The sequence below is a fragment of the Perissodus microlepis genome, chromosome 22, assembly GCF_051167445.1.
Source record: "Perissodus microlepis isolate ML-2025 ecotype Zambia chromosome 22, ASM5116744v1, whole genome shotgun sequence".
In the NCBI taxonomy this organism is placed as follows: domain Eukaryota; kingdom Metazoa; phylum Chordata; class Actinopteri; order Cichliformes; family Cichlidae; genus Perissodus; species Perissodus microlepis.
The window spans coordinates 17,422,501-17,447,431 of NC_140481.1; the positions used below are offsets into that span (position 1 = coordinate 17,422,501).

At 40.6% G+C, this 24,931-nt stretch overlaps 2 protein-coding genes across 3 annotated transcripts in view; both read right to left on the bottom strand.

Moving 5' to 3' along the window:
• Positions 1-18,213, bottom strand: part of nup153 (nucleoporin 153) — a 21,395-nt gene extending 3,182 nt beyond the window's left edge. The window contains exons 1-19 of one of the 2 annotated variants that reach the window (XM_084919153.1): positions 18,077-18,213; positions 13,402-13,621; positions 13,039-13,314; positions 12,056-12,195; positions 10,094-10,222; positions 8,324-8,440; positions 8,114-8,161; positions 7,896-7,949; positions 6,782-6,919; positions 6,612-6,664; positions 6,222-6,354; positions 5,950-6,111; positions 5,682-5,771; positions 5,520-5,604; positions 2,776-2,877; positions 2,041-2,688; positions 1,724-1,903; positions 627-1,583; positions 1-214 (exon numbers count right to left, since the gene is read on the bottom strand). The exon at positions 1-214 is cut by the window's left edge and continues 245 nt beyond it. In XM_084919153.1, coding sequence (XP_084775279.1) covers positions 1-214; positions 627-1,583; positions 1,724-1,903; positions 2,041-2,688; positions 2,776-2,877; positions 5,520-5,604; positions 5,682-5,771; positions 5,950-6,111; positions 6,222-6,354; positions 6,612-6,664; positions 6,782-6,919; positions 7,896-7,949; positions 8,114-8,161; positions 8,324-8,440; positions 10,094-10,222; positions 12,056-12,195; positions 13,039-13,314; positions 13,402-13,621; positions 18,077-18,205 — 3,875 coding nt within the window. In that variant the 5' untranslated portion in view covers positions 18,206-18,213. Of the gene's footprint in view, positions 215-626; positions 1,584-1,723; positions 1,904-2,040; positions 2,689-2,775; positions 2,878-5,519; positions 5,605-5,681; positions 5,772-5,949; positions 6,112-6,221; positions 6,355-6,611; positions 6,665-6,781; positions 6,920-7,895; positions 7,950-8,113; positions 8,162-8,323; positions 8,441-10,093; positions 10,223-12,055; positions 12,196-13,038; positions 13,315-13,401; positions 13,625-18,076 lie in introns of both variants that reach the window. The other variant, XM_084919152.1, reaches the window with a different exon arrangement.
• A 1,914-nt stretch (positions 18,214-20,127) lies between these two features.
• ptdss1b (phosphatidylserine synthase 1b) overlaps positions 20,128-24,931 on the bottom strand; it is a 29,072-nt gene continuing 24,268 nt past the window's right edge. The window contains exons 12-13 of the mRNA XM_084919915.1: positions 21,760-21,838; positions 20,128-21,670 (exon numbers count right to left, since the gene is read on the bottom strand). Coding sequence (XP_084776041.1) covers positions 21,573-21,670; positions 21,760-21,838 — 177 coding nt within the window. The 3' untranslated portion in view covers positions 20,128-21,572. The remainder of the gene's footprint in view (positions 21,671-21,759; positions 21,839-24,931) is intronic.

Consider the following 24,931-nt stretch of genomic DNA (forward strand, 5'->3'; position numbering starts at 1 on the left):
TCACTGGAGGCCGCAGCAGGCTGACCAAACATGAAAGTGTTTGGAGCTGCAGAGGGAGCTGGGGCCGGTGTTGAGGTGCTGCTGCTGCTGCCGCTGGCAGCACCAAACAGACTGGTAGTTGGGGTGGAGGACGATGAAGTGGTGGAGTTGGTGACGTTGGTTGGTTTACTTGCCAGGAAAGAAAAAGCTGGTTTTGGAGCAGCAGAAGCAGGTTCTGTGCAGGACGAGATCATGACAGAGATCAATAAAACAGCAGAAAACAGCAATTAAACCCACAGTATCCTTTTAAGTCACCAACACACACGTCATAGCAATGAAAGACAAACTTTCCAGGTTGTTTCCAGGTTATCACACATCCTGAGGTCTTAGTAATAAAATGAGGGCGTAGAATGTTTTTTAAGCACAAAAGCAACAGACCTACACAATCACAGGGTGAAAATGTGGATATTTTGGCATCTTCTTGCAAGAAAAAGATTTAAATTTTATAAAATGGATCTACTGAACTGCAGCAAGATACTGAATCCCAGAATTGCTTAAGCATTTATTATGATAGTAAAAGAAACTGCATGAATGGTCTAGAAACCACAATCTACCCAAAGTGCTGTAAGTGACAGAAATTTAAGTACCTGCAGCAGTTTTTCCAAAAGCGAAGGTAGGCTTTGGGGCTTCTGAAGATGATGTTTCATTCTTGTCTGTTGACTTTCCAAAAGTGAAAGCAGGTGGAGGTTGCTCTGTTGGAGCATTGGGCTTGCTGAAGGAAAAGCCACCAGTGAAGGCCTGTGTAGTATCTACATCCTTACTTGCAGCAGCAAAGAGGAAGGTAGACGGAGCAGAGGAGGTAACCGCTTCCTTCTTTTCCTCTGGCTTACCAAAGGTAAATGTAGGAGCAGCGGGTTCTTTAGCCGCCTGTGAGGACCCAAAAGTAGGGACTACTTGTGGTGCACTGGTGGCCAAACTCGGCTCCCCCAATCTCCCAAATACAGACCCGGCTGTGGCTGCTGAGATGCTGCCTGAGCCGGTGTCTGTATATGCTGTGTCACTCGAAGATGTTTTACTGTTACTATTTTCTTGAGAGGAGGGAGGCGTGAAAGTAATGGAGGATGAGGAGGTTGTCGAGGTGACTGATGTTTTCTCTTCGGGTTTTGAAAGTCCAATTGTGAAGCCTCCCTTAGAAGAGTTGCCTTCTGTGCTAGAAGATCCAGTTCCAAACGCTATCCCACCGCTAGCTCCAAACTTAAACCCAGAACCTGCAGCAGGCTGGTCTGACTTTTTATCATCACTAGAGGCAGCCCCAAATTTAAAGCTCTCAGACGAGCTGCCAAATTTGAACCCTGATGCAGCCGTAGTGTCTTTAGAAGTGGTTTCTGATGAGGAGCTTCCAAACGGCACTCCAAATTTGAATCCACCTGATGAAGAAGAAGAGGTCGACTCAGTGAGCGAGCCTCCAAATTTGAAACCTCCTGCTCCAGGTGCCGAAGTACTGTCAGATGTGCCAAACTTAAAACCTCCAGTACTAGAGGCAGAAGATCCTGAGGTTCCACTGGCTGAGGAACCAAAAGTAGAACCAAAAGTAGAACCAAAGGCTGAAACGAGAGGACACAATTAAAGAGGGTAAAGTGATGTAATGAAACAACAACACAAGAGAAAACCTTTTAGTACCCTACACACTTAACTAGTATTTACATGCTATTGAAAAATACTGCAAGTAGAGTGCATTTATTACCCTTGGGTTCCACTTTAGCTCCAGGTTTGGCTGCCTGACAGGCGACACACTGTACATCAGATGCTTTATTCTGCACAAGACAGACATCACATTCCCAGGCTCCCTCCGGCTTCTTGAACTTTTCTGCCAATCCCAACACAGGGGCACTGCTGGTTGATGAAGAGGCTCCTGCTGATGCTCCTGCACAGTCAATGATGATATCATGAGGGAAAAAAATAAATACATTTTTACATATAAGTTGAAGAACTGCAAAGGAGAGCTGGTGCAACCTAAAGCCAAGATTCAGCAACAGAAAAGCAACATTTTTAATTCGTTACCTGGTTTAGCACTCGTGCAGGCCACACACTTTGTGTCCTCTGCTTTGTTCTGCACCATACAGGTATCACATTCCCATGCACCCTCAGGTTTTTTAAATTTGTCTCCAAACCCGGTGAACTCTGTAGAAACTGCAGCTGCAGGAGTAGGTACAGTCTTAACCGGCGAGAAGGCCGAAGAAAGAGTCAGTGAGGGTTTGAGTCCCGTTCCGGGTTTGGCCGTTTCACAGGCCACGCACTTTACTGCATCAGGTTTGTTTATAACAAGACAAGTATCACAGTCCCAGGTGCCGGCAGGTTTGGAAAACATTGTGCCAAAACCTGTTGTGGTTGTAGTGGTAGAGGTGGTGTTAGTGCTGCTGCTGCTCTCCAGCCCAACAGAGGTGGAGGGTGGCTGTTTACTGTCCATGGATTTGGATGAAGACTTGGGCTGTGGGGCTGCGCAGCAAACACACTTCGTGTCTGACTGCTTGTTCGGAACCAAACAGACATCACAGGTCCAGTCTGCTGAGGGTTTGAACAAACCACCAAACCCCGTTGAAGAAATGGAGGAGGTTGCAGAGGTGGAGGAGGGGGCAGTGGACTGTGTGGACGTCTGCTGGGGAGTAGCATCGCGAGCTGGGGATATCTGAGCGACTGGAGAGGCGAAACCTGAAGAAACCAGAACATTAATTAAAGCAATGAACTTCAAAGTCAAACTTCTGAAAATTTTTGATAACACAAAATACAAAGACTAACCAGGGGCTTTGAGAAGATCGAGGACGCTGCCCTGCTTCAAGGTCTTGGCTGGTTTGAAAGGTCCTTCAAAGTCTTCTGTGCTTTTTTTTACAGCTGCTTTTACTGTAAACATGAAAACATGAGACCAAAAACTCATTTCAAGGTTTCTCAGTTGATACAAACTAACAGGAAGCCAGAATTCATGATTTAGGCTTCAAAGAGCTCACTCCACAATCACTTCTAACAGGGTGACGTCATGTGCGGAACAGCGCTCCTCTGCCAATAAACGTCAGACACCAGCATGTGAATGTTAGAAAAATGCTTAGGCATAGAGGAAAAGTACTGAATTGGACTTGTAGTATGAAGTGTTTTGCATACTCAATGTGAGTAGAAAGAAAGCATACAAGTAGAGCAGGGCGATATGGCCAAAAATATTTATCACGATATATATTTGAAAATTTGCGATAACGATATAACTGACGATATAATTGATGCGAGACAAAATACAAAATACAACTCCACAACTTTACTAGCGCAAAAAACCCATCCATTTATTTTCACTTAAACAAGCAGCTGTTTTTTATGTGCATTAAAGCTATATAAAAATTTAACAGTGCAAATGCAAATTCCTTGCTGAAAGTTTAACCAAAGGCATTTCCAGTAGAAATGGGCTGACATATCCTGAGCATAACCATGTATAATATCCACTGAAGTTAAAAAGAGGTGCTTTGCAACATTAAACTGCAGTGTGCCAAATAAAAAAGTCAAATACATTTTTTTTCAGAGTGCACCATAAGGTGCACGGGATTATAAGACACATTAAGCAAAACAAAGCAGTCAGATAAATCAAATTTTATTCAACTCATTCTTCTTGCTTCCTCCACTTTTGTACCATTGATTCATTAATGCTGTATTCTATCACAGCTGCTCTATTCCCATGTTGTTGCAGTATATTAATGACTAACCTTCTATTGTGGATGGATTATCTCAGTTGTTCTCCTGACTGAAGTTTGGTCCGTTTACAGCATCCTGCCATGCGATTGCATTTGTCTCTAACCATCAGGAACCCTCACGTTAGCTTTTACTAAGTGGAAAAGTGATAGCGTTCATCCTGCAGCTTCACTGTTTATGTTATGCTAACATAGCTGTGTTGCTAGCGATCACGTAGCACATCATTATATACCACCTAGCCCAACTTCAGTAACCCTACAAACGTCACTGCTGTTTAGTTTTCTGTCTTCATTTATGTTGGAAGTGACAGCAGAACTGTAAGTCTTAATTTTTTCAGAACTCTCTCAGTCAGAACATGCTAGATCATGCTTAGGTAACTAGCAAAACTACCAAGCTAACTTCCGCTAACTTCTTGCTAACTTCTAACTCCGTTAAATGTAATAAATTCTGTTTTCATGGATGCCTGGATGTTAAACTTCATAGTTACACCTGGTAAAGCAGAAATGCTGATCGTTTTATTAAAGATGAAAGAATTTAGACAGTTTTTAACTCTCAGTGATGCTGCAGTGTTCGTTTGACTTTGGGATCTTAAGCGGACGGAGTTTTGGACCCAGACGATCGGGGCGGTCGTGGCTCAAGAGTTGGGAGTTCGCCCTGTAATCGGAAGGTTGCCGGTTCGAGCCGGTTCGAGCCCTGGCTCGGACAGCCTCGGTCGTTGGGCAAGACACTTCACCTACCGCCTACTGGTGTAGGGCCGATGGCGCGATATGGCAGCCTCGCTTCTGTCAGTCTGCCCCAGGGCAGCTGTGGCTACAACTGTAGCTTGCCTCCACCAGTGTGTGAATGGGTGGATGACTGGGTGTGTAAAGCACTTTGGGGGCCCTAGGGGGGACTAGTAAAAGCGCTATACAAATACAGGCCATTTACCATTACTCCCAGATTTACGAGCACCTTAGTCCGACAAATACGGCAATAACGACGGCCCACTTGCATGTTTTACAAAAAAAAAAAAAAAAAAAAAAAAGGGGGGGGGGTTGGTGGGTATCTGACAGACAAACACCAAACCAGTTCCACGTCACTGAAGTGGCACCATTTTTACAAACTGGGTCATCCGTTTCACTCAACGATCCGCTTTCCCCTTCTCATTCTCCGTTGCCGCCATGCTTTTTCAGCCATGTGCGTATGAAAAAAAAAGGCACTGCACATGCGCGTTTTACCCATATTCTATCACGATATTTTCTTTTCTGATTTTTTAAATTTTCTTGCCTAACATTGTACCGGTATTACCGGCCCAGCCCTACATACAAGTATGAGTCCATTTATCATAAATCATTTCAGTAGAAGGAACCGCGCAAAATGGGTGCTTCACTCTGACTGTACTGCGTCTTCTTTGTGGCTGCTCACCGTCTTTTCTAACTGTCGTGCAGATACACATCACACTGCACAACAGTCAAATTTCAGTACAACACACATTAGCCAGTGCTCACCAGCCGACACGCTTGCACCATGCTGCACTTTGCTCAATACAATAAAATAGTGCTGCCAGCATTAATCTTGTGAAAATGAGGTTAACGCCATAACTGCATTAACGAGGCAAATATCCATTAACGAGCTAACCGCGCTGACACGTTGACGCCTTGCTGCCCTACGCACAGGGCAATCCGCGGCAACTTGTTAACAGAGATTTACCACGTTAATGCAGTTATGGTGTTAACGTCATTTTAACGAGATTAACGCTGACAGCACTATTTTAAATATATTGTCACAATGTATGTGAAAGGACCTCTGGCATTTTTGTGACACAAAACACTTACCTGCTGCTGCTATGGGCGTGGTCAGCTTTCCATTCACCATAGAAGGACCCAGCTTGGCTACAGGTGCACTAAAAGTAAATCCAGCCTACAGAGAAACAATTATCAATTTAACCTTCTAAAGCAAGGTTGTGTAATTATTAAAAAAGTAGAAAAAATACTTACAGAGGGGGAAAAGGAAGGTGGGCTAGCAGCAGTGGTTTTGACAATAGGGGAGGAAAATGTGAAAAGTGGTGTTGAGGCTCTTGGTGGATCCTGTAAAAAGTGAAAAGAAAAAAAAAACCCTAATTGGTGCTGACTGAAAAGCATTATTTCAGTCACTTACTCACCAGTAAAGTCAAGTTGAACTAGTTCAAAGTTTGTTTTGATGTCAATTAACAATTGAGACTCGCAGTTTTATGACAGAAAAACGCTTGGATGCTTTAAGACGTACCTTATCTGGGACTGTTTCCTTAACAGGAGTAACAGCCGGGATCTTGGGAGAGGAGCTAGTGGAAGTGTTGAGCGGCGGCAAAGGAGAAGGGAAGCTGAAGGTGGGTAATGCAGATGTGCTGATGGGAAGTAAAATGGCCGGGAGCTCTGGCACCTCCGCAACCTGCAGTCAGAAAACAAGCAGAAGCAACACGTTATACCTTTGTTTCTCTTACTGGATGAAGACTGTGATAACTTACAAAAAGATCACGATTAGATAGATCAAGATCTCACCTCATCTTCCAGACGTTTGGAGGAGGGCCGAGTACTGGTCTTCCCTCTCTTCATCTTTCCTCCTCCAGAGCTCACGCTGCTGACTGCAGGTGTGCTGGACAGAGGATAAACTGGGCCACTAGAACTCTTTGTGCTAAAAAAACAACAACAAAAACAGGTATAAACAACCATTTGAATCAGTTAACTTGTCGTGTTTTCTTACTTTGAATAAATTGACTAAAATAAATTAATTTGTGAGATAAATTCTAAACAAGATTTTTAAGCAGGACATAAATCTGAAAATGTAAGAATAGTAAATGGACTGAGGAAACTGTTACCTCAGTTTCTCAGAGACAGGAACATCGTTCTTAAGTTAGACTTGAACCTGATTAATCAGAGTCACTGTTTTACCTTTGAGATGGACCTGGGGTCGCTTCAGGAAGCTGTGGTGATTGTCTTGTGTGCTATGGGAATAATGCAAAAACAAAGGGATTACAAACAGTTTTTATATTTGATATATTCTGACTGGCTACAGTCAAATACAGAAAAATCATGGTGGGAGGCACCACCATGCAACTAACCGTATCTCTTGCAGTCCTGTCTACAGCTCGAGTCACTCCTCCGGGGGTTAAAGTAGGCCTGAAGGACACAGAGCGGTTTCCTGACACAGAAGCAGCAGGAACCACAAGTTTTTGCACCGGTGGAAGGTTAGAGTCCATCTGGATTTAGGAGAAAAAAATAAATAAAAATAGAGTTAACTGAGAGGGCAGTGTTTGATTCTTGGTCTTTTCTGTGTCCATATTCAGAAACAGTTAATTCCTTTCTACTCAAAAATGAAACCGATCTGAAATGTGAACATCAACTTCTCTAAACATACATAAAATTCTACTTCAAAGATAACTTTATAGCAATCCTTCAGATGCTGTCATAAAGAAATTGCAATGTGGACCCACAGAGGACTGTCAAGATTATATTTTAATTTAAAAATATGGGGTTCGTCTCAGGATTGCTTATGTAAAACTAAAAGAAAAACAAAAATAAAATACCACTGCCTCAAGAGGCATAACCAAGAAAATTCTAGTAACTGCTTGGTTATATTTTGAACCATGCCAAGAGTAAAACAGAAATTACACATGAAAGCCCTGGTTTGGGTAAGCAGGGTTTCTTGTTCAGACCTGTAAGGGTGAATACACCATTGTTCTGCACTGCAGCTGTCACAGCTGGCAACGCCTGACAGTTATTACTGAGGACAAGTTCATTCCAGAGCTGGCACAATTTAACAATGGACAGCACTTAATACAGCGCACATTAACACCATTTCATGAGCCAACTACTAGTAGCCTGCCAGAGTTTTGCTCACAGGTGTGTGAGGACACATAAGAGATACACACAGAGTGAGGAACAGCTGAGGAGACTCCCGTTAATAAGCGTAAAGGAGACCAAACCGGTAGGGGACAGAAATGACATGAAGACAAATTACAACAAGTGCTGCTGCACTTGTACAATGATCTCCTGTTTGTATCACTAAGCACACTGCAGAGGACACTTGAGAAATGTAGATGTTGATCTGCAACCACAAGCTTTCACTCACATTCAACACCGTTATTAACGAACCAGAGGTACGAGGCTAAAATTGGACAGCTATGAGCTAACTAAAATTTTGATGGCCACATATATTCTAAAACTGGTACTTACCCGTTTCCTTTTAGACGGGAGATGTAACACATCTGGATTTACACCATCCACTGGCTGCAAGACAGAACTCAAGTGAGAACTTTTTGGGCTGGATGTGGTGTCAGTATAACAAAATAATATAAACCAGCTTCTCAATGTCTGGGGTGTTTATCTTCACATCATGTGCTGCAATGTACAAAGTGTCACAGATGTTTATGCTGAATATTAAAAGCTCTTACTGGTGACAGTAAGGGGGATGAGGCTGCTGCAGGGATTCGCTTGGCATCCTGTAAATGAAGACAAATAAATGTCCACCAGGTTTAAAGATTTTAAGCAGGAACACCTGCCAGAACATTTCGACAATGTTTATATTTGCATATTCACTTCCGTGTGGGACACCAAACTAGTATAATAAAAAGTATAATTTCATCTTGCATGTGTGTACTCACAGCAAGTGGGCTCGACATGCGCTCCAAAGACTGCAGGATGCGTCTGGCTGTGGCGCTGGTTACCCCGCAGGGCTGAGCACCAGCAGGCTTGGCCTTGATCTGTCTCCTCACCGGGGCCTGCATATCAGATAAACTACTTCAGTCTACAGTTTAATCAATATTCAAACTATAATGTCAGTATCACAAACAAACAACTTACCTCCAACATCTTAAACATGCTCTGTGCAACATTTATTGTTTATTAAACAGAATTATTGCCAATATGTGAGCATATTATACCTTTAACCTCTCTAGCATTTTACAGCCAACAGCGTGTGGACTGGTGTCTGTGCGCAGGACAAAATGCTGTGCCTCCTTTTCATTCCCATCGCCAACAGTAAGCAACAACAGCTTTGAAATGGATTCCAGTAACCACTTATATATTTCCTTGTGTTGCCAAATACACCGTTTACAGCGATATTTTCATCATCATTTGTATTATGGTGGGCAATCTTACATGGCAACACATGGATGCAAACAGAAACATGAATACCAGAATGACGAGTGGAGCTGAGACAGAACACACATTGTAGCTCGGAAAGAGAGAACGGTGAGTTGAGACAAATGAAGGATCTTACTGCTAACCCAGGAACTACCTCTGTATCAAGAACTTTGTTTAGTTACAGAAACTGACAGAGACCAAACTGTACTTTGCATATTATGCTGCACAGTGGTCCCCAAAACGGGCCACCACAAACCTATTCGGCCACCTATGAAAGAACCATATGAACGAATATGGAGCAAGTTTACGAATGGGAAACAAAAGAACCATCACATGGTCAAAATAAATCCTAGAGTGAACCTTTAAGGTACAATGTTTATATTTGATGTTTTGTATAATAATATTTTATGCTGGGTCTTTAATCATTTAGTTTTAAGAAGTATTTTAGACTTTATACAGTCGCATTTTTACATTCTTAAACAGTTGCTCATGAGTTTTAAATAAAAGAGACAAATAATCGTATATGAATGAGTACTGTTCAGTCCTGAGTACAAAATTTCTCATGTAAAACAGAAACATATCAGGATATGAGATTTTAATCATACCACACAGTCCTAATAGCTTCCACCAAACAGACTCCAACACAAACTCAACAAACACAAAACTGCTGTGGTTTTGAGTGGATTTTGCCAAAGGCAACATTAGCAAACAATCAAGCCAAGGTTGGCTAGCTACGTGCTACATCTGGTACCAATCACTGTGGTCACAAAAGCAGATAATCCTAACATCAGCCAGACAAAAAAAGAAGAAGAAGAAGAAAAAAAAAAAAAGGACTTTATTAGATAAAACTGTCTACCTGGATAAGCCGGACTACATTACACTACCAGAACAACAGTCTACATTAGCAGGACATTCATGTGTTTTTCTGGATCAAACCCGACCCTCAGAAACTATTGCAAACTACTACAATGTTAGACAATCCAAAAACTCCTGATATATATACTCAGATATACACACTTTTTATTACAAGATTAAAAATATACTTCAGTGCAACCCATGTTTTCACTGTTTTATTCAACACAAGCTACATTAAAAATAAATGCAAGCACACCTGTAAATGTAACAGAATGAATGCATGAATATTATGTTTTATAAGGGTGTACAACCAAATAAAAAATAAATAAATAAAATACAACGCATAAGACCTACTGCGATAGACTGCTACTCGGTGCCATGGTAACAATAAAAGCTTCTGTTTTAACACCATACATGACCATCATCTTGCTCACCTGATACGGTGTTCCAGGACGACTGCGCAAGGTCCTGACTGCAGCTGCACCACCATAGGTGGTCTTCCCGGGGTAGAAGGGTGAATCTCCAAGCTGGCTAGAGTTCAGCACCGTGCTGTTTAAAGTGGACTGGAACGGAGGAAGGTAAATATAATTCTGAGTCATTTTTTTCATACATTCCTAAATTAGTTATTATCCTAATTTATGAGAGGGCTATTTGTTATGATTTACTTTACTTTAACTCATGAAATAAGAAAAACATTTCAAAATAAATCAAATGCAACGTTAAACTGCAAATATGTGTTATAGTGCCTTCAATATACAATGAAAGTCAAAGGTATACTATGACTTTTACTGGTCAAAGCATAGCTTTCACATATTCTTAGAAGTTAATTTATTATAATCTCATGTGGTTTTACAGGGAATTCCTAACTGTTACATTAGAGCTTCCTAAAACATGTCCGACAAGCTCAGACTTGTATTAGGCGTTACTCTTACTTTTTTGTTTAAATATTCAACTGTTGTTTTGTCTTGTTAAAATCAGAGCTAGACTGAACAGTAATGCTACTTGCTATGAATTGGTTGGCCTCAACTTTGGTGCCAGTGGCAATAAAAAGTAAATGTAAAGCAGCCTAACATTACTAAAGTAATCTTGTAAACAAGATATTGTGTCTTAGAGGGATAGTAACAGTGATTTTACATATTATCTAGGGCTGCCACGATTAGTCGACTAGTCACGATTACATCGACTATCAAAATCGTCGACGACTAATTTAATAGTCGACTTTGTAAGATCCCAAAAGACGCAGGAATAAGTAGTAGAATTTAAGAGTGTAATAACGGACTGAAACAGAAGATGGCAGCACTGCATGTACAAGGATGCCAGCTGCCGTTAAACCCCGAAGAAGAAGAAGCTGTGTCCCAGAATTCATAGCGCGGCCCTGCTCAGTTTCCAACAATGGCGGCAGCTAGTTAGTTTTAATATTACTCTTATTATTCTTTCTGGGTCACAAAATAAACGTTTAACATATTTTCAGGCGAGAATGTAGCTGTGTAAACCTCAAATATGTGCTCAGTTTATCAAGACACCACATATTTTCAAAAGCGCTCCGACGTTTTCGGAGACGTCTGTTACCCACCAGCTCGATAGGTAGCCGGGGTTCAAGGCTCACTAGAGCCCGTGAGAACACCGGACTCCCGGCAAATCGTTTTCAAACCCACCACCGTCTTTCGCTATTCAGGTTAAACATGATGTACAAGTCACTTAGATAACATAAAAATGTTGTTTGGCTTTTTTCAGTATTTTATTTGTTCCTGAGTAAATCGGTTTGGCTGAGATTAAAGTTATAGTTTTTACACAGATGTATAAACGTCAAGCAGACAACTGATCATCAGAAGTGTGAGATGGTAGAGAATATACTCCAGTGTCCTGTTATATTTTAGATAGCAAGGAGCAGACGGCTGAGTTTATTAAACTTCACCGAGACAATCAGCAAATTTCATTAAAATGTAATAAACTATCATCTTGTCTTTATTTTTAGTTAGCACATACCTTAAACACTTAAAGCTGTAAGCTAATGATAGTTATATAAGACCAGATGCATGCTGGTGCAATAAGCTGTACGTTGTACGTCCAATGGATGCATGATCTGATTAGTCGACTAATCGCAAAAATAATCGGTGACTAGTCGACTATCAAAATAATCGCCCTAATATTATCCAACAAAAATATCACTGTAAATTTATAATTTAGAGCTCGAAGGATCAACATTTGACTGCACTTCGAAGCAAAGATCAGCACATTTACATGAAGCTGTTGTGATAAGCAAGCTTCACCCAATCATGTGCCTCACTCATCTCATGGCACCCTGGTAAAACATGTATGAAACTCTTCTTTAAGAGCTTTTTACAAACATTACATGCTGAGAGATTCAGGATCTTGTTGGACAGACAAACACTCACATTGGATGATGTTCCAAAGACAGACAGGTTGAAAGCAGGCTTTTTCAGGCTGGACTGGGAAGGTTGAGGTCCAGAGTTTGTTCTGTCTGTCTCCGGGGACCAAAGCTGAGGAAGTGATGCCGTTTTAGAAGTGGGGACATCTGAAAAAGAAAGAGATACTGAAAATCTCTATAATTCAAGAGAGCACTAGTGTGTTAATCTAGCTTCTAGCCGTGGCTCTATAGGGCTTTGAAAATCTGTCCAAAAAGTGTGGGATATAAAATGTAATTTATTTATTTTAATTACAGCACTTTGTTTTGGTTATGTGGCTGAGTTGTTTGTATATACTAGATCCCCTCTACCTGAACTGCCCATCCACATATGCAATACTTATTTGATTGCATTTTAATCTAAAAATGTATCCAAAAAGCAAAATCACCAGTTCTGCTTAGTCTGAGGCGAGAAAAACAATGTTTATAAGAAGATCATAAAAATCAACTCAAATTATAACTTTTACGTCAAATCTGTTCAGACTCCCTTTCTTCATCCTGTAATTACCTTACTAGCTGTGCTAAACATGGTTTCATCCCACAAACAAACAGTATTCAAAGGGTAGAGTCCTGGAATAAAGAAATGCTATATGTATAGCCGTAAATCAGCTTTGCATATGCAAATGTATGGAAGTCCAACACATTGCGGTCAAGGCTATATATGGGGTTGTAGTTGAGTGTTTACATTTAAACAACAGTAGCCAAATAGTCTGAACACAGACCGGTTTAACGGCACAACAGATCCAAAGAACTCAACACTGAGGCTCAATTCACTCATCAACTGAGAATTAAATTTCTTCTAACTGCTCCACTATCTCAACCCACTTTGGAGGAAAAGCGAGTGTATGCAGAACATTACAGATTTCATGTTTGTAGCTGCCACTTTTTAAATATTTACATTATGTCAGATTACATTACAAAACACTTAAACACACAAATCTGCCATCTATTTACCCTTGTCAGATGCACGGGAGGAGAATCCACTTGTGGTGGAGATGTTATCATCTTCATGCTGTGACAGGTTATCCTTAATCTCTTTTACCAAGGAAAAGCCAGTGGAAAAGGGTCCAGGGGCTGAGGAGGTGGAGGGCTGTGAGAAGAGGCTGCTGGAAGCCCCCAAAGTTGGGGAGGAGGCATCCAGTGGGGTGAAGTGAAGATGGGAGCGACTAAGAGGAGGTCGTGAGAGCACATATTCCTGAAAGTTCAGGGATGCTCTGCTTGTTGAGGGCTCTGTGTAAGAAGGACAAATGTGACAGGTGAGCTCAGCAATACAAATAAAATATCACCACTAACCATATGATCTGAAAGACCCCTCACCTGTGTTACTAGTACTTGGCTCTGGGGAGTCACGTCCATCGAGGGGAGGTGGTCCCTCTTCGCTACCATTAGGAGGAGGAGGAGGCGGCTTGCAGTTTTGCTCTGTCCCATGTATATCCACTCCTCCTTCAGGAGCATCGCCATTCTTGAAATATTTCTGCAGCCAGGAAGGAACGATGCTCTTTACTGTGTCTGTCACTCGACTGATGAGGCCTGACTGCTGCTGATAAAACCAAGAGGAGGGGAGAGGAAAGAGTCAATAAGGGTGTAAAATAAATAATATTTAAATTAAACATAAAAAACAAACCAAGTCAGTATTTGCAGCTGGTTCATTTGAACATTCCTTTGACAACTAGCACTGGACACTATTCAATGTATGTAAAATAAAATTCCCTGCTAAAAGTGTTGCTAGTTGAGTCTTGTGGATTTTTCACTTTTAACACCAAAACACAAAAAGTCTCATGCTCAGTCAAAAGACCTAATAAACTTGTGGTAAATCAACTCCACACAACCGAGAGTCATAAAAACCTTGGACACTTCAGATTAGCAAACTACAGCTATACACTGGATTTTTTTATTTGAATCAAGTGCACAGCCCGTCATTTGCAATGAGACTCTATTCGTCTTCACTGGCGCAAAACAAAACAAGCACAGAAATTGGGTCAGGCACTGTGCATGCTTCTGTGAAACACTGAGCAAGTGACGTTCTGCACTGTACTCAGGTCAAACACTGGATGAATTCCTGTCGATGCAGAGTCAAATCTCCTAAATACCATGCATAGAAAGTAAATGCATTTCAACACCCAGTTATACTGGGACACACATTTTATGATTTGTAACTTTTTTAAGCCATCTCTGAGAACAAAACAATCTACAATTAATTTAGTTCCCCTCATTCTTGTCTCCCTACTGGGTAGCTCATCAGTCTATGCAATTTAGCTCTGGGCTTTGTATTCCAACTTCCCCATCTTGGACTGCAGTTGACAACAGCAGTCCTTAATTTGTCCTGCAGAAGAACTGTGATTCACTTTAACTAGAAACTACAGCAACTAGAGAGCTTGGTCATGGACCTCTACACACAGCTCACTAAGGCTACAAAGCGAGCTCGACCATTAGCAACTGCAGTCCACAATGATGAAACTCATCCACAGCAGGAGACACTCAGTGGAGAGCAGCTAATTAGTGCTTAGTGATTTTTTCCGAAATATAAGCTATGATAATGCATGTGCATTATCATGTGCAATTTGTGTAATTATTAAACCACAATAAACATCGGTCATAATTTGACATCTTTGAGTTAAAAAGTCATGGAAAACAATTAAACACAGATAAATTAAACTTTTTTTGCATGTTAATCTATAAGTTCTTACATTTTAGAAATTTTTTTTAATAAAAAAAATTTGAACTTTATACAGGTTTTCACATGGCACGTTACAAGTTAATAATTTACGCCCATGTGCAACTGCTATTGCAGTGTGCATAGACTCCCTGCCTCTGCCACAAAATACAACCTAAACACGAGGAACACTGTGCCCTCATTGATAGCACTCTTCTTGTTTTAGTGTAAAGTAATGACATAACTGTAGTTCTGACTACCTTTGGCATACTGGCAAGCTAATCTTCATACTAAGAAGGTAAAAAGGGTGTTTTCACATATGGATTCGATCTTGGGAAATTTTTCTACACATTATTATTCAAATGAAAAATATCCACCCAAAAGTTTGTGTGAGGTCAGACTGAGCTGATGTGAGGACAGTCCAGTGCACTATTGAGCAGTCTTGCCTGCGTCCTAACTCATTTATGCTCTGCTAGCTTCATCAGCTAAACCAAACAGAATATTTCCAGCAGTGTTAATATGTCTGATATGAACTGTTTCATACTGACTGCAAAATGTGAGAAAAGGAAACTTCAGAAAGCATCCTGACCAGAGACACCAAATGTGAAAACAGTTCCAGAGAGAGGACTGACCGATCTCTCAGCCTGTAGCTAAGTTTAACAAGAACCTGCCAAATTTGAAGCTATGTGGCAAACAGACTTTCAGCACACAGACCATTTTACTTTTGGTTTGTTCTTAAAAACAAAACAAAACAAAAAAAACTCAGCCTAGCAGCCTTATTTTCAGTGTGTAACCTGAAACAGCAGGTGAAAAGATTAGTCTTCTTCAGACTTAAGCTTTTTGAACAGGCGATGTGATAAGTGACTAAGTGGATTCTAAATTGGTGGTCTTTTGATGCAAGAAGACATTTATTGAAAACATTTATTTAATGTAAAGTCTGGTGTTATTGCTGTACTTGGGTGTCTTCATATTAAGACATCAATGCTGTTTGTGATAAGAGAAGGCAGAAAAGGAAGCTCTGAGGAAAAGCACCAGCTTGCAAGTGCATCTCTTGGAGACACCATGTACCCCGCAGTGACTTTCAGCACTTGATAAGCTATATATGCTCCTTCCTTCCTCCTTATCTATGCCACACACCTGTGGGGCACCCTGTACTTTACCCTGTGTGCAAATACACTAGTGTATTCACATGTGTATAAAATGTGAAAAATGAGCATAAGCACCACCATAGTGTTGCTTTTTAAAAAAAAATAAAAAAAAATCATAACTGTAGACACAGTAGCATAGCTAAGACCCAAGAGTGTTGCACGAACTGCACGTCAACCTCGAGAAGCCTGAAGTGAACAATATCTAATTAAATTTGTGCTCTTATTTTTAAAAAAATGAAAAGTGAAGCCAGCCCAACTGTTTTGAAGAATTGCAATCCTAGAAGTGAATCAAGACAGAAACAGCACAAACACTGCATGTCTTACCAAGCTCCTTCTGCTTTCTCAACAAAGTGTTGTGTAAACAAAACTGATGATGAAAAATTAAACCTATCTTTTAAACTGTAAATAAGATTTGGGTAATTGTTGTTTGAGGGTGAGTGAGCCTTTACTTAAATGTGAAAGTTCAAACACTTCTGCATCATGTGCTATTGAATCGATGCACAATTTAAAAAGACTTAACCTTGACTCACATGTTACAGAGGTGAAAAACTATTCAACTTCTTTTTGTTTCATGCCACAGTTTCATGTACTTGTCTTCATTGTTACCATGAATGCCATTTCTATTTTAACACTATGTGCGAAGTCAAAAGGGTACATTGCCATGGGATCAATGCTGAATTATGCAAAATCTGGGTTGCTGATTATGTGAGATATGCTGTTAAGAGCTGTAACATGACACTGGCACGACAACAGCAGAGCTTGGAAAATTACACGAATCTTCTTTTTCTGCTGTCGGTTAACTGGTGCTTTTAGGTAGAAGTGTGAATGTTTTTCTGTGTATATGCATTAGCCCTACAACAGTCTGGCGACCTGCCCAGGGAGTACCCTACCTGTCGTTCTATGACAGTTGGGATGGGCTCCAGCCCTCTGCCCTTGTGACCCTGAATTGGATTCTGGTCAATTAGCAGCTTAATAAATCACTGCCACAACTTGTAAAGAGTCAAACATAGTCGTACGAATGCAATCAATTATAATGCTTGATAGAAACATGTTGATTATACTTGATTTGTGATATTACCTGATCCAGAGCATCAAACATGGGAGGAAAACAAAAACCATGAAACCCAGAAGAGTCGAATTAAAAAATGTGTAGTATTTTGTTTGTATAATCAATATATCTTGATGGTAAGCATAAATAATATCTATCCAAAATCATGTCTTACTTGAAATTCATAAATGTGACAACTTTGTGCTGGTGCTGATGATTGTACAACTACGACTATTAAAGACGATTGTCAAGGAAAGTCGATTGTATATTTCTCAAAAAAAAAAAAAAAGAAAGAAAGGAAGAAAGAAATAAAGATTTCCAGTTAATTTGCACTCCAGACAGACAATACACTTGTAGTTAACTGGAGTTTTTTTAACTGATAAAAAAACAAAAGTACACAAGATTGTCTTAGCCACCATTAAGATCACAGGGTGGTTTTAAAGCCAACAATACCGCTGTCCAGGCGGCAAATATATCCACTAAGGTAACCATGTGGGTTTCCAAGCAGCCAATGCTCTCTGCGCAGTTCAGCTGGCTTTGATTTGGCTAACGGTGCCTAGCACTTAAAAGGTTTCCACCCAGCCCACCAACACAAGCTTGAAATGGAAAACAGTTATGTGTACCCCGAGACAGTTGTTACTTAGAACCAAACCATCTTGCCACGTCTACCTGCAACAGTATGACGCCTCAAAACTTAAGAACCGAGGACAACAATGCGCCGTTCGCCGAAGCTAGCGTCCACTAGCACTAGCTCCATCGGCTAACGGCTAGAATCCTACTTCCTCGCTTTCTACAAACTTTGTTAACAGTTAAAAACTCACGACTTCAGCAAATGTTGGCCATCTCAACTTGTCGCATGTGAATGAGCACTTAATCAACACTCGTAACCTAATGTAAACGACACACCGTGTTGCGATTTGACTGTCAAGCCCGCCTGCTTTTGCTAACCTATGAGCTAGTTAGCTAGCCTTTAGCCGTTAGCATTTCCTGTGCATGCTAGCAGCGCGTGGAGGCCACGAGCGCTAACTGCAGGCCACAAAATGTCTCCAACTAAACAATAACAAGACCTCAAGAATACAAGCATTACAGTCACTGTACGGTCCTCGAAACGGGCTTTAAACTTAAATTGTTCATTCTGTTTACCTGTTTACTCTTGGCGTAAGGTTTAGAGGCAATATGATATCTCCTGCTTCTAATTTTCCCTCCACCCGTGGCCGCCATGGCTCTTTCGTCTGAGTATCTTTCGGTGTTTCGGCGCCGGATAGCTGTCATCCAACACAGTAGCCACTCTCAAAGGAACTATGGGAAATGTAGTTGCACAACCTAACAAAGGAGGTAAACTCGACAGGTCAAGCCTATGGCATCATGGGGATAATTATTATTATAAGGGTAACACGAGTAATTATAAGGACATTTGTACATTTACATTGACCAAAAAAGAAATAAATAAAAAATCACAAGTATACGGTTAAACAACATATATTTGTAAGGGGAAAAAATGAGTTTTTTTCCTTTTGTCTAGGCATTTTCAGGATTTTTTTAAAATGATGTGGTAGGGGGGAGGGATATGGAAGCTTGTTTCTGCCACTGAAAAAAGAAAAATATTTTCTGTTGTCTGTCATTCCAAATGTTGACTTAAGAATTCCAAATAATTTCAGGTTACACGTCTCTGAGATTTTGAGACATTTTGAGATAAGGACTTTAGATTTTGACTCAGATCTGCCTGGCAAATGGTGGAAGTAAAATTTCATAGTAGTGGGAAGCTCACCTTATGAATGTTTGATCATAAATAAATACAGTAAACAAAGAGTTTAATTCAACACAAAGGTTTCAAGAATATTTTGGTTTGAAGAAGTGTTTAACAAAATGGTAAATTATGTTTAGACCTTTTACTTAAATAAAAGTAATAATCCAACTAAATAATAGTGCAAAATTGTAAAAATATAGGCTTATATGCATTAAAAGTAATAACTGTATTGTGGTATGCAGGAATGTATCAACAACACACATCTTCACTACATCCATGAATCTTCTCTGTGAGCTTCCTCTTTTCCTCCTTTCTGGCAGCTCCATAGTCACCATCCTTGGTCCCATATATCCAGTATCCCTCCTCTACATGCCCAAACCATCTCAGCCTTGCCTCTCCCTGTGGTTTTATTTGGCAAATATTTTATGACAGACACCCTTCCTGATGAAACATCAACAGTTAACTTAAGTAATAAAAAAATACATTAAAGAACAATTAAATAGTAATTCAGATAAACGATAGCTGCTACATCACCATATTTCATCTCACAAACAATTTGACCCATTTTGATTCTTTATAACAACGATATGTTGGATTTCACTGTGGTAGCTGGCAGAACTAAATGAAAAGGTGACTCATAACCATTTCCCCTTCAGACTCCTGTGGAGGCTGAATTAAGCATTCCTGTGTAACTTGTATAATGTGGTGTATAAATTACATCTTTCTACACATTAAGAGTAAATCAGATATACAACCAATGCTTTGCTTTTTACACTCATTGATAGTTATATTAGGTACACCTGTTCAGCTGCTTCAAATATTTAATCAGCCAAACACATGGCAGAAACTCAGTACACTGAGGCATGTAAATATGAAGACAATGTCAAGAAAAAACGGGCATCAGAACGGGGAAGAAAGGTGATCTAAGTGACCTCGAACATGACATGGTTATTGATGCCAAAAAAGTATGAATATTTCAGAAGCTGCTGATCTACTGGGAGATTTTCTTGTAAGTGGCCGTTCTCTGGTCCATGATGTCAGAGGTCAGAGGATAATGCCGAGATTTCAACGAGCCACTTAAAAGGCAAGATGCATGTAGAAGAGCATCTCTGAATACAACACACCAAGTTTTAAAGCAGAAGAGCACACAAGGTGCTGCTCATGTCCGCTAAGAGCAGGACGAATCTATGTAACAAAAGGTTAAAGAAGCTCTGAAGGCAACCCAATACTAGAAACATGCAAGTAATAAAATGGCAGTTGAATATAGCTTTGCACTCACAAAATGTGTTGTAGAAAGCCATAGATATTTCAAGTACCCGGGGAAATTGTTCCTTTAAAATGTCAACAAAAGAACTGTAAAATTAATGTTTGTTGTCCTCTTGTTGTTGTTGTTGTTTTGAGGGACACAGAGAACAATGAAATAAAAAAACCATGAAAAAAGACTACATTTATTTAATATTTGTTTTAATTATGTGTACAAAAACAGTTCAGCCATTCAAATCCTTCATGGGTAGTAACACGTCATGCACTGTTTGCTGTCTTGAAACTCAATACATTAAAATAATCAGTGAAGAAAGTTAGCGCTGAAATTAAAACTAACACTAAATGAAAGATTTATCTACACATTTAACAGCTTATTTAAAGTAATCACATGTTGTATTATTAATGTCACATTTAATTAATCCAGATCATAAAAAATGCATTAAAAAAGATCTTTTTACACAAATATTGAGCCACTGAATGTCACAGTTCTGTGTTGGGTACATCACACATTCATACACAGCATCACACATCTAAAAAAAACTTTAATAAAGGAACAGCTGGTTAAGTAATTCTTACACTCGTTTAAAACATAGACAAAGACTTTATTTCCTGCTGATGCTGTTTTGATTGAAGAAACTTATAGACAGTAAATGCACCAGCATCATATAACCATAAAAATATTAAACTGACAACATTAATAATCATCATCATCAAATCATCACAGAATCAACCCATCTACAACTCTTAAACCCAACAGTATTTGAGATCTTTAGTGTTTCTTAAAGCTATTAAGGTCAGTAAATAAAAACACACCAGTCAAAAAGGTTTAGTGCAAATAGTCTGCATGAGTGTTGTACAGCAGCGGTCTCCAACCTTTTTTGCGCCACGGACCGGTTTATGCCCGACAATATTTTCCCGGACCGGCCTTTAAGGTGTCGCGGATAAATACAACAAAATAAAACTAGTACCGGTACCGAAAAAAAGAAGATTTATTTATAACACGCGTGAAAAGACCCAGGAAAACCGAGTTAACGATAAAAACGATAACAAAATAACACTGAAAACCGATAAAAACCCTGAAAACCATACATTTCACACCTGAGCCTCAACTCTCGCGGCCCGGTACCAAACGACTCACAGACCGGTACCGGTCCGAGGCCCGGGGGTTGGGGACCGCTGTTGTACAGGATGGTGGGTGTGGACTGGTTGGTACACCCCTCACTTGACAACATTATTCCAGTGTTTAAAAACAATATTGGTTGTGGAATGACACAGACTGCTGTTACAGCCCAAATAAGGCACCATTTTCTCTCAAAGTCCAGCACATATTACCTCATTACTTAAGTTTGTTTAGAAACGTCTTTGACATTTAATAGAAAAGAAATTCAATCAAACTTTAAGCCTGCTGTCGTGATCTGGCCTCCCACACCTTTAGAAGTTCAAACGGTTTATCAAGTAACACAGATATGATTTCTGGAATCTACTTTTTGGGGATTAATTGCACCAATGATGCAACTTACAATATTAATTAAATCCATCCACATAGTGCATACTGTATTCCTCTTGGTAAGCGCATCATTTCCTCATCCCCCTCCACAGAGGTCACAAATATTCAGTATCAGTTGTTGTTTATTGTCTCTTTCCTCCTTGACCATTTACAAATCTGTTCCTGCCTGCAGCTCTCCTCCGTTTTGCAGGCTGCACAGTTCTTGAGGAATATTCCTGAGCTGTGGAGCAAAGAGACACAAGACATGATAAACATTTGAGATGGAGTTTAGTGAAACGTTGTCATCAATCTGCATGTTATGAGACTGACCTGCAGCACCATCTGTGATGAAACCACATGAGTCAATAACACTCCTGTCATTGCAGTCGTGCCTTTGCAGAGAATTTCTCTGCCAACAGAAAGAAAATCAGAGTCACAAACACAAACAGTCTGTACAACTCACTCGCTCAAAACACTGCTCTGGCTTGGTTCAAAATATACAGACGGTTTCAGAGTCCTAGTTTTCTGCATCCGTGCTCACCGTCATATTCTAATGCTGTGCCATGCTTACACAGGGCACTTAGAAACAGTTAACTGTTGACATTAATGCTAACGCCAGAGGGGTGCACCGTGAAGGGAGATTAATGGCACAGTGAGCTATGTCGAGGTTAAAGTCAAAGTTTTCTGTGTCAAGAAAGTGACTCTGTTTTGGCTAAATCACCATGGTAACTCATGCTGCACACATAACCTGGTCAGGAGCAGAGTTTTAATTTAAAATTAAAGCTGCAAGCAGCGTTATGAGGGCCCTCGCACCCCGGCGCGTCGAGTCACGCCCAACACCTACACCTAGCAGGTCCGATATGATGTCACATTGATGGAATTCATGTATTTAACCACCAGCTAACATTTCATCTCATTCAATCATGATTATAGTTGTCCCACTAGGTGGCGCTCTAACCATTACTGACAAATGGCATAACAAACATTTCCGAGTTTGAGTCTCATCACACCTGCGACCTTTGGGAGAGATTGGACATTGTGTTTTTGAGTGACAGCAGATTACTGCTTTTTGGCAAGTGATTGAAACTCCACGTAGCGCCATGACCACCCCGTTTCCCTGAACGTAAAAAGCTTCGCAATTTAACATCACAAAGGTCTTTAGATTCGACACACTGGAGATCGCGTCAATCTGATGAAATCCCTTGGAGGAGTTCGTCAAAGTACGGTGCCTGAAAAGAGGGGAAAATGTGGCCAAAATTACACATTAATTTTAAAATGGCTGACTTCCTGTTGGATTTGGGATATTGCTCCAAAAGACTTTTTTGTACATCTTGATATCTTCTATAAGCTTACCAGGTTTCAGACTCATAGATGAAACACAGAGCAGGGGCTGATGATTTGAAATTTTGTAGGGGGCGCTGTGGATCCATTTTGCGCTATTCAAGGAAAGTGATCACATAACAACAAAGCCTTCATCACATTGGAGGTGTGGGCCAAATTTCAAGACTTTTTAAACTTTCCAAGCCCCTCAAAAGCCACTTCATTTTTCATGGTGAACTGCGTTACCACCAGGGTGCGCCGTTCAGTTTAAAGTCACAATTTTCACACTGAAGCATCATGAGGGACTGATGGTGATATTCACCGCTTTTGAGGTGGCCACAATGAACCTGTGAAAATCAGTACAACAAAATTAAAGCCATGACATTTCCTGTTGCCACTAGGTGGCGCTCTGCGTATTCCTGACAATGGGCACATCAATCTTTTCAGGGCGGGTCTGACATCATGCCTGTAAAGTCTGGTACTGATCAGACTGGATTTCATTGAGTTATATTAATTTGTTTCTTCATGGCGAGACATGAAAGTTCGCCATGCTGCTGGGGCCACACCCTTAACTCACAGTTTTCACTGTAACCCAAGACCAACTCCTTAAGGCTTTCCTGGAGAAATTTGAGGCTGCAGATGTCACCCATCACAATATTGTACCCCAAAGTGTAAAACATGACATTTCCTGTTCCCACTAGGTGGCGCTGTCCCTGATGTCAAATTTGGCAGTTGAAATATGTTCAGGGGTGGAGCCTTATCATATGTGTGCTCTTTGGTCCAGATCGGACAATGTATGACAGAATGAGAGGCAATAAGATTTTCATGGCGAGTCATTGAAATTCGCCGTGGCGCCACGGCCTCACCGTATCACGAAAACTCAAAAGCTCCGCAATTTAACATGGCCCAGGTGTGTAGTTGACACTGACCAAATATGAAGCTTATACGACCAAATCCCAAGGAGGATTTCAAAAAAGTTCGAGGCATGGAAATGGCAAAATTAGAGCCAAAATGTCACCTTCACCTCCAAATGGCGGACTTCCTGTTGGGTTTGCGTCAATGGGCCCACTGACTTTTTTGTTCGTCTTGGCATGATACACATGTGTGCCAGATTTCATACATGTAGCTCAAACGATGTGGTCGTAGGGCTGCATTTAACAAGGCATAGGTGGCGCTCTAGAGCCATTTCCCAGTGCTCATATGTAAAACCATTAAAATACGAAATTTTTCACCAGACCTGGCATGTGTGCAAAATTTCATGAGTTTTTGAGCATGTTAAAGCCCTCAAAAAGGCAATTCATTTCAATGAAAAATAATAATAATAATAATAATTAAAGCTGCAAGCAGCGTTATGAGGGCCCTCGCACCCCCGGCGTGTCGAGCCACGCCCAACACCTGAAACCAGCACGTCCGATCTGATGTCACATTGATGGAATTCATGCATTTAACCACCAGCTAACATTTCACCTCGTTCAATCATGATTAGTTAGTCGTCCCACTAGGTGGCGCTCTAACCATTAATGACAAATGGCATAACAAACATTTCCGAGCTCGAGTCTCATCACGCCTATGACCTTTGGGAGAGATTGAACATTGTGTTTTTGAGTGACAGCAGATTACTGCTTTTTGGCGAGTGACTGAAACCACGTGCCGCCATGACCACCCCGTTTCCCTGAATGTAAAAAGCTTCGCAATTTAACATCACAAAGGTCTTTAGATGCCACACACTGGAGATCGCATCAATCTGATGAAATCCCTTGGAGGAGTTCGTCAAAGTACGGTGCCTGAAAAGAGGGGAAAATGTCGCCAAAATTACACATTCATTTTAAAATGGCTGACTTCCTGTTGGATTTGGGATATTGCTCCAAGAGACTTTTTTGTACATCTTGATATCTCCTATAAGCTTACCAGGTTTCAGACTCATAGATAAAACACAGAGCAAGGGCTGTGGTTTTGAAATTTTGTAGGGGGCGCTGTGGAGCCATTTTGCGCTATTCAAGGAAAATGGTTACATAACAACAAAGCGTTCATCACATTGGAGGTGTGGGCCAAATTTAAAGCCTCTATAAACTTTCCAAGCCCCTCAAACACCACTTCATCTTTCATGGTGAACTGCGCTGCCACCAGGGTGCGCCGTTCAGTTTAAAGTCACAATTTTCGCACTGAAGCATCACGAGGGACC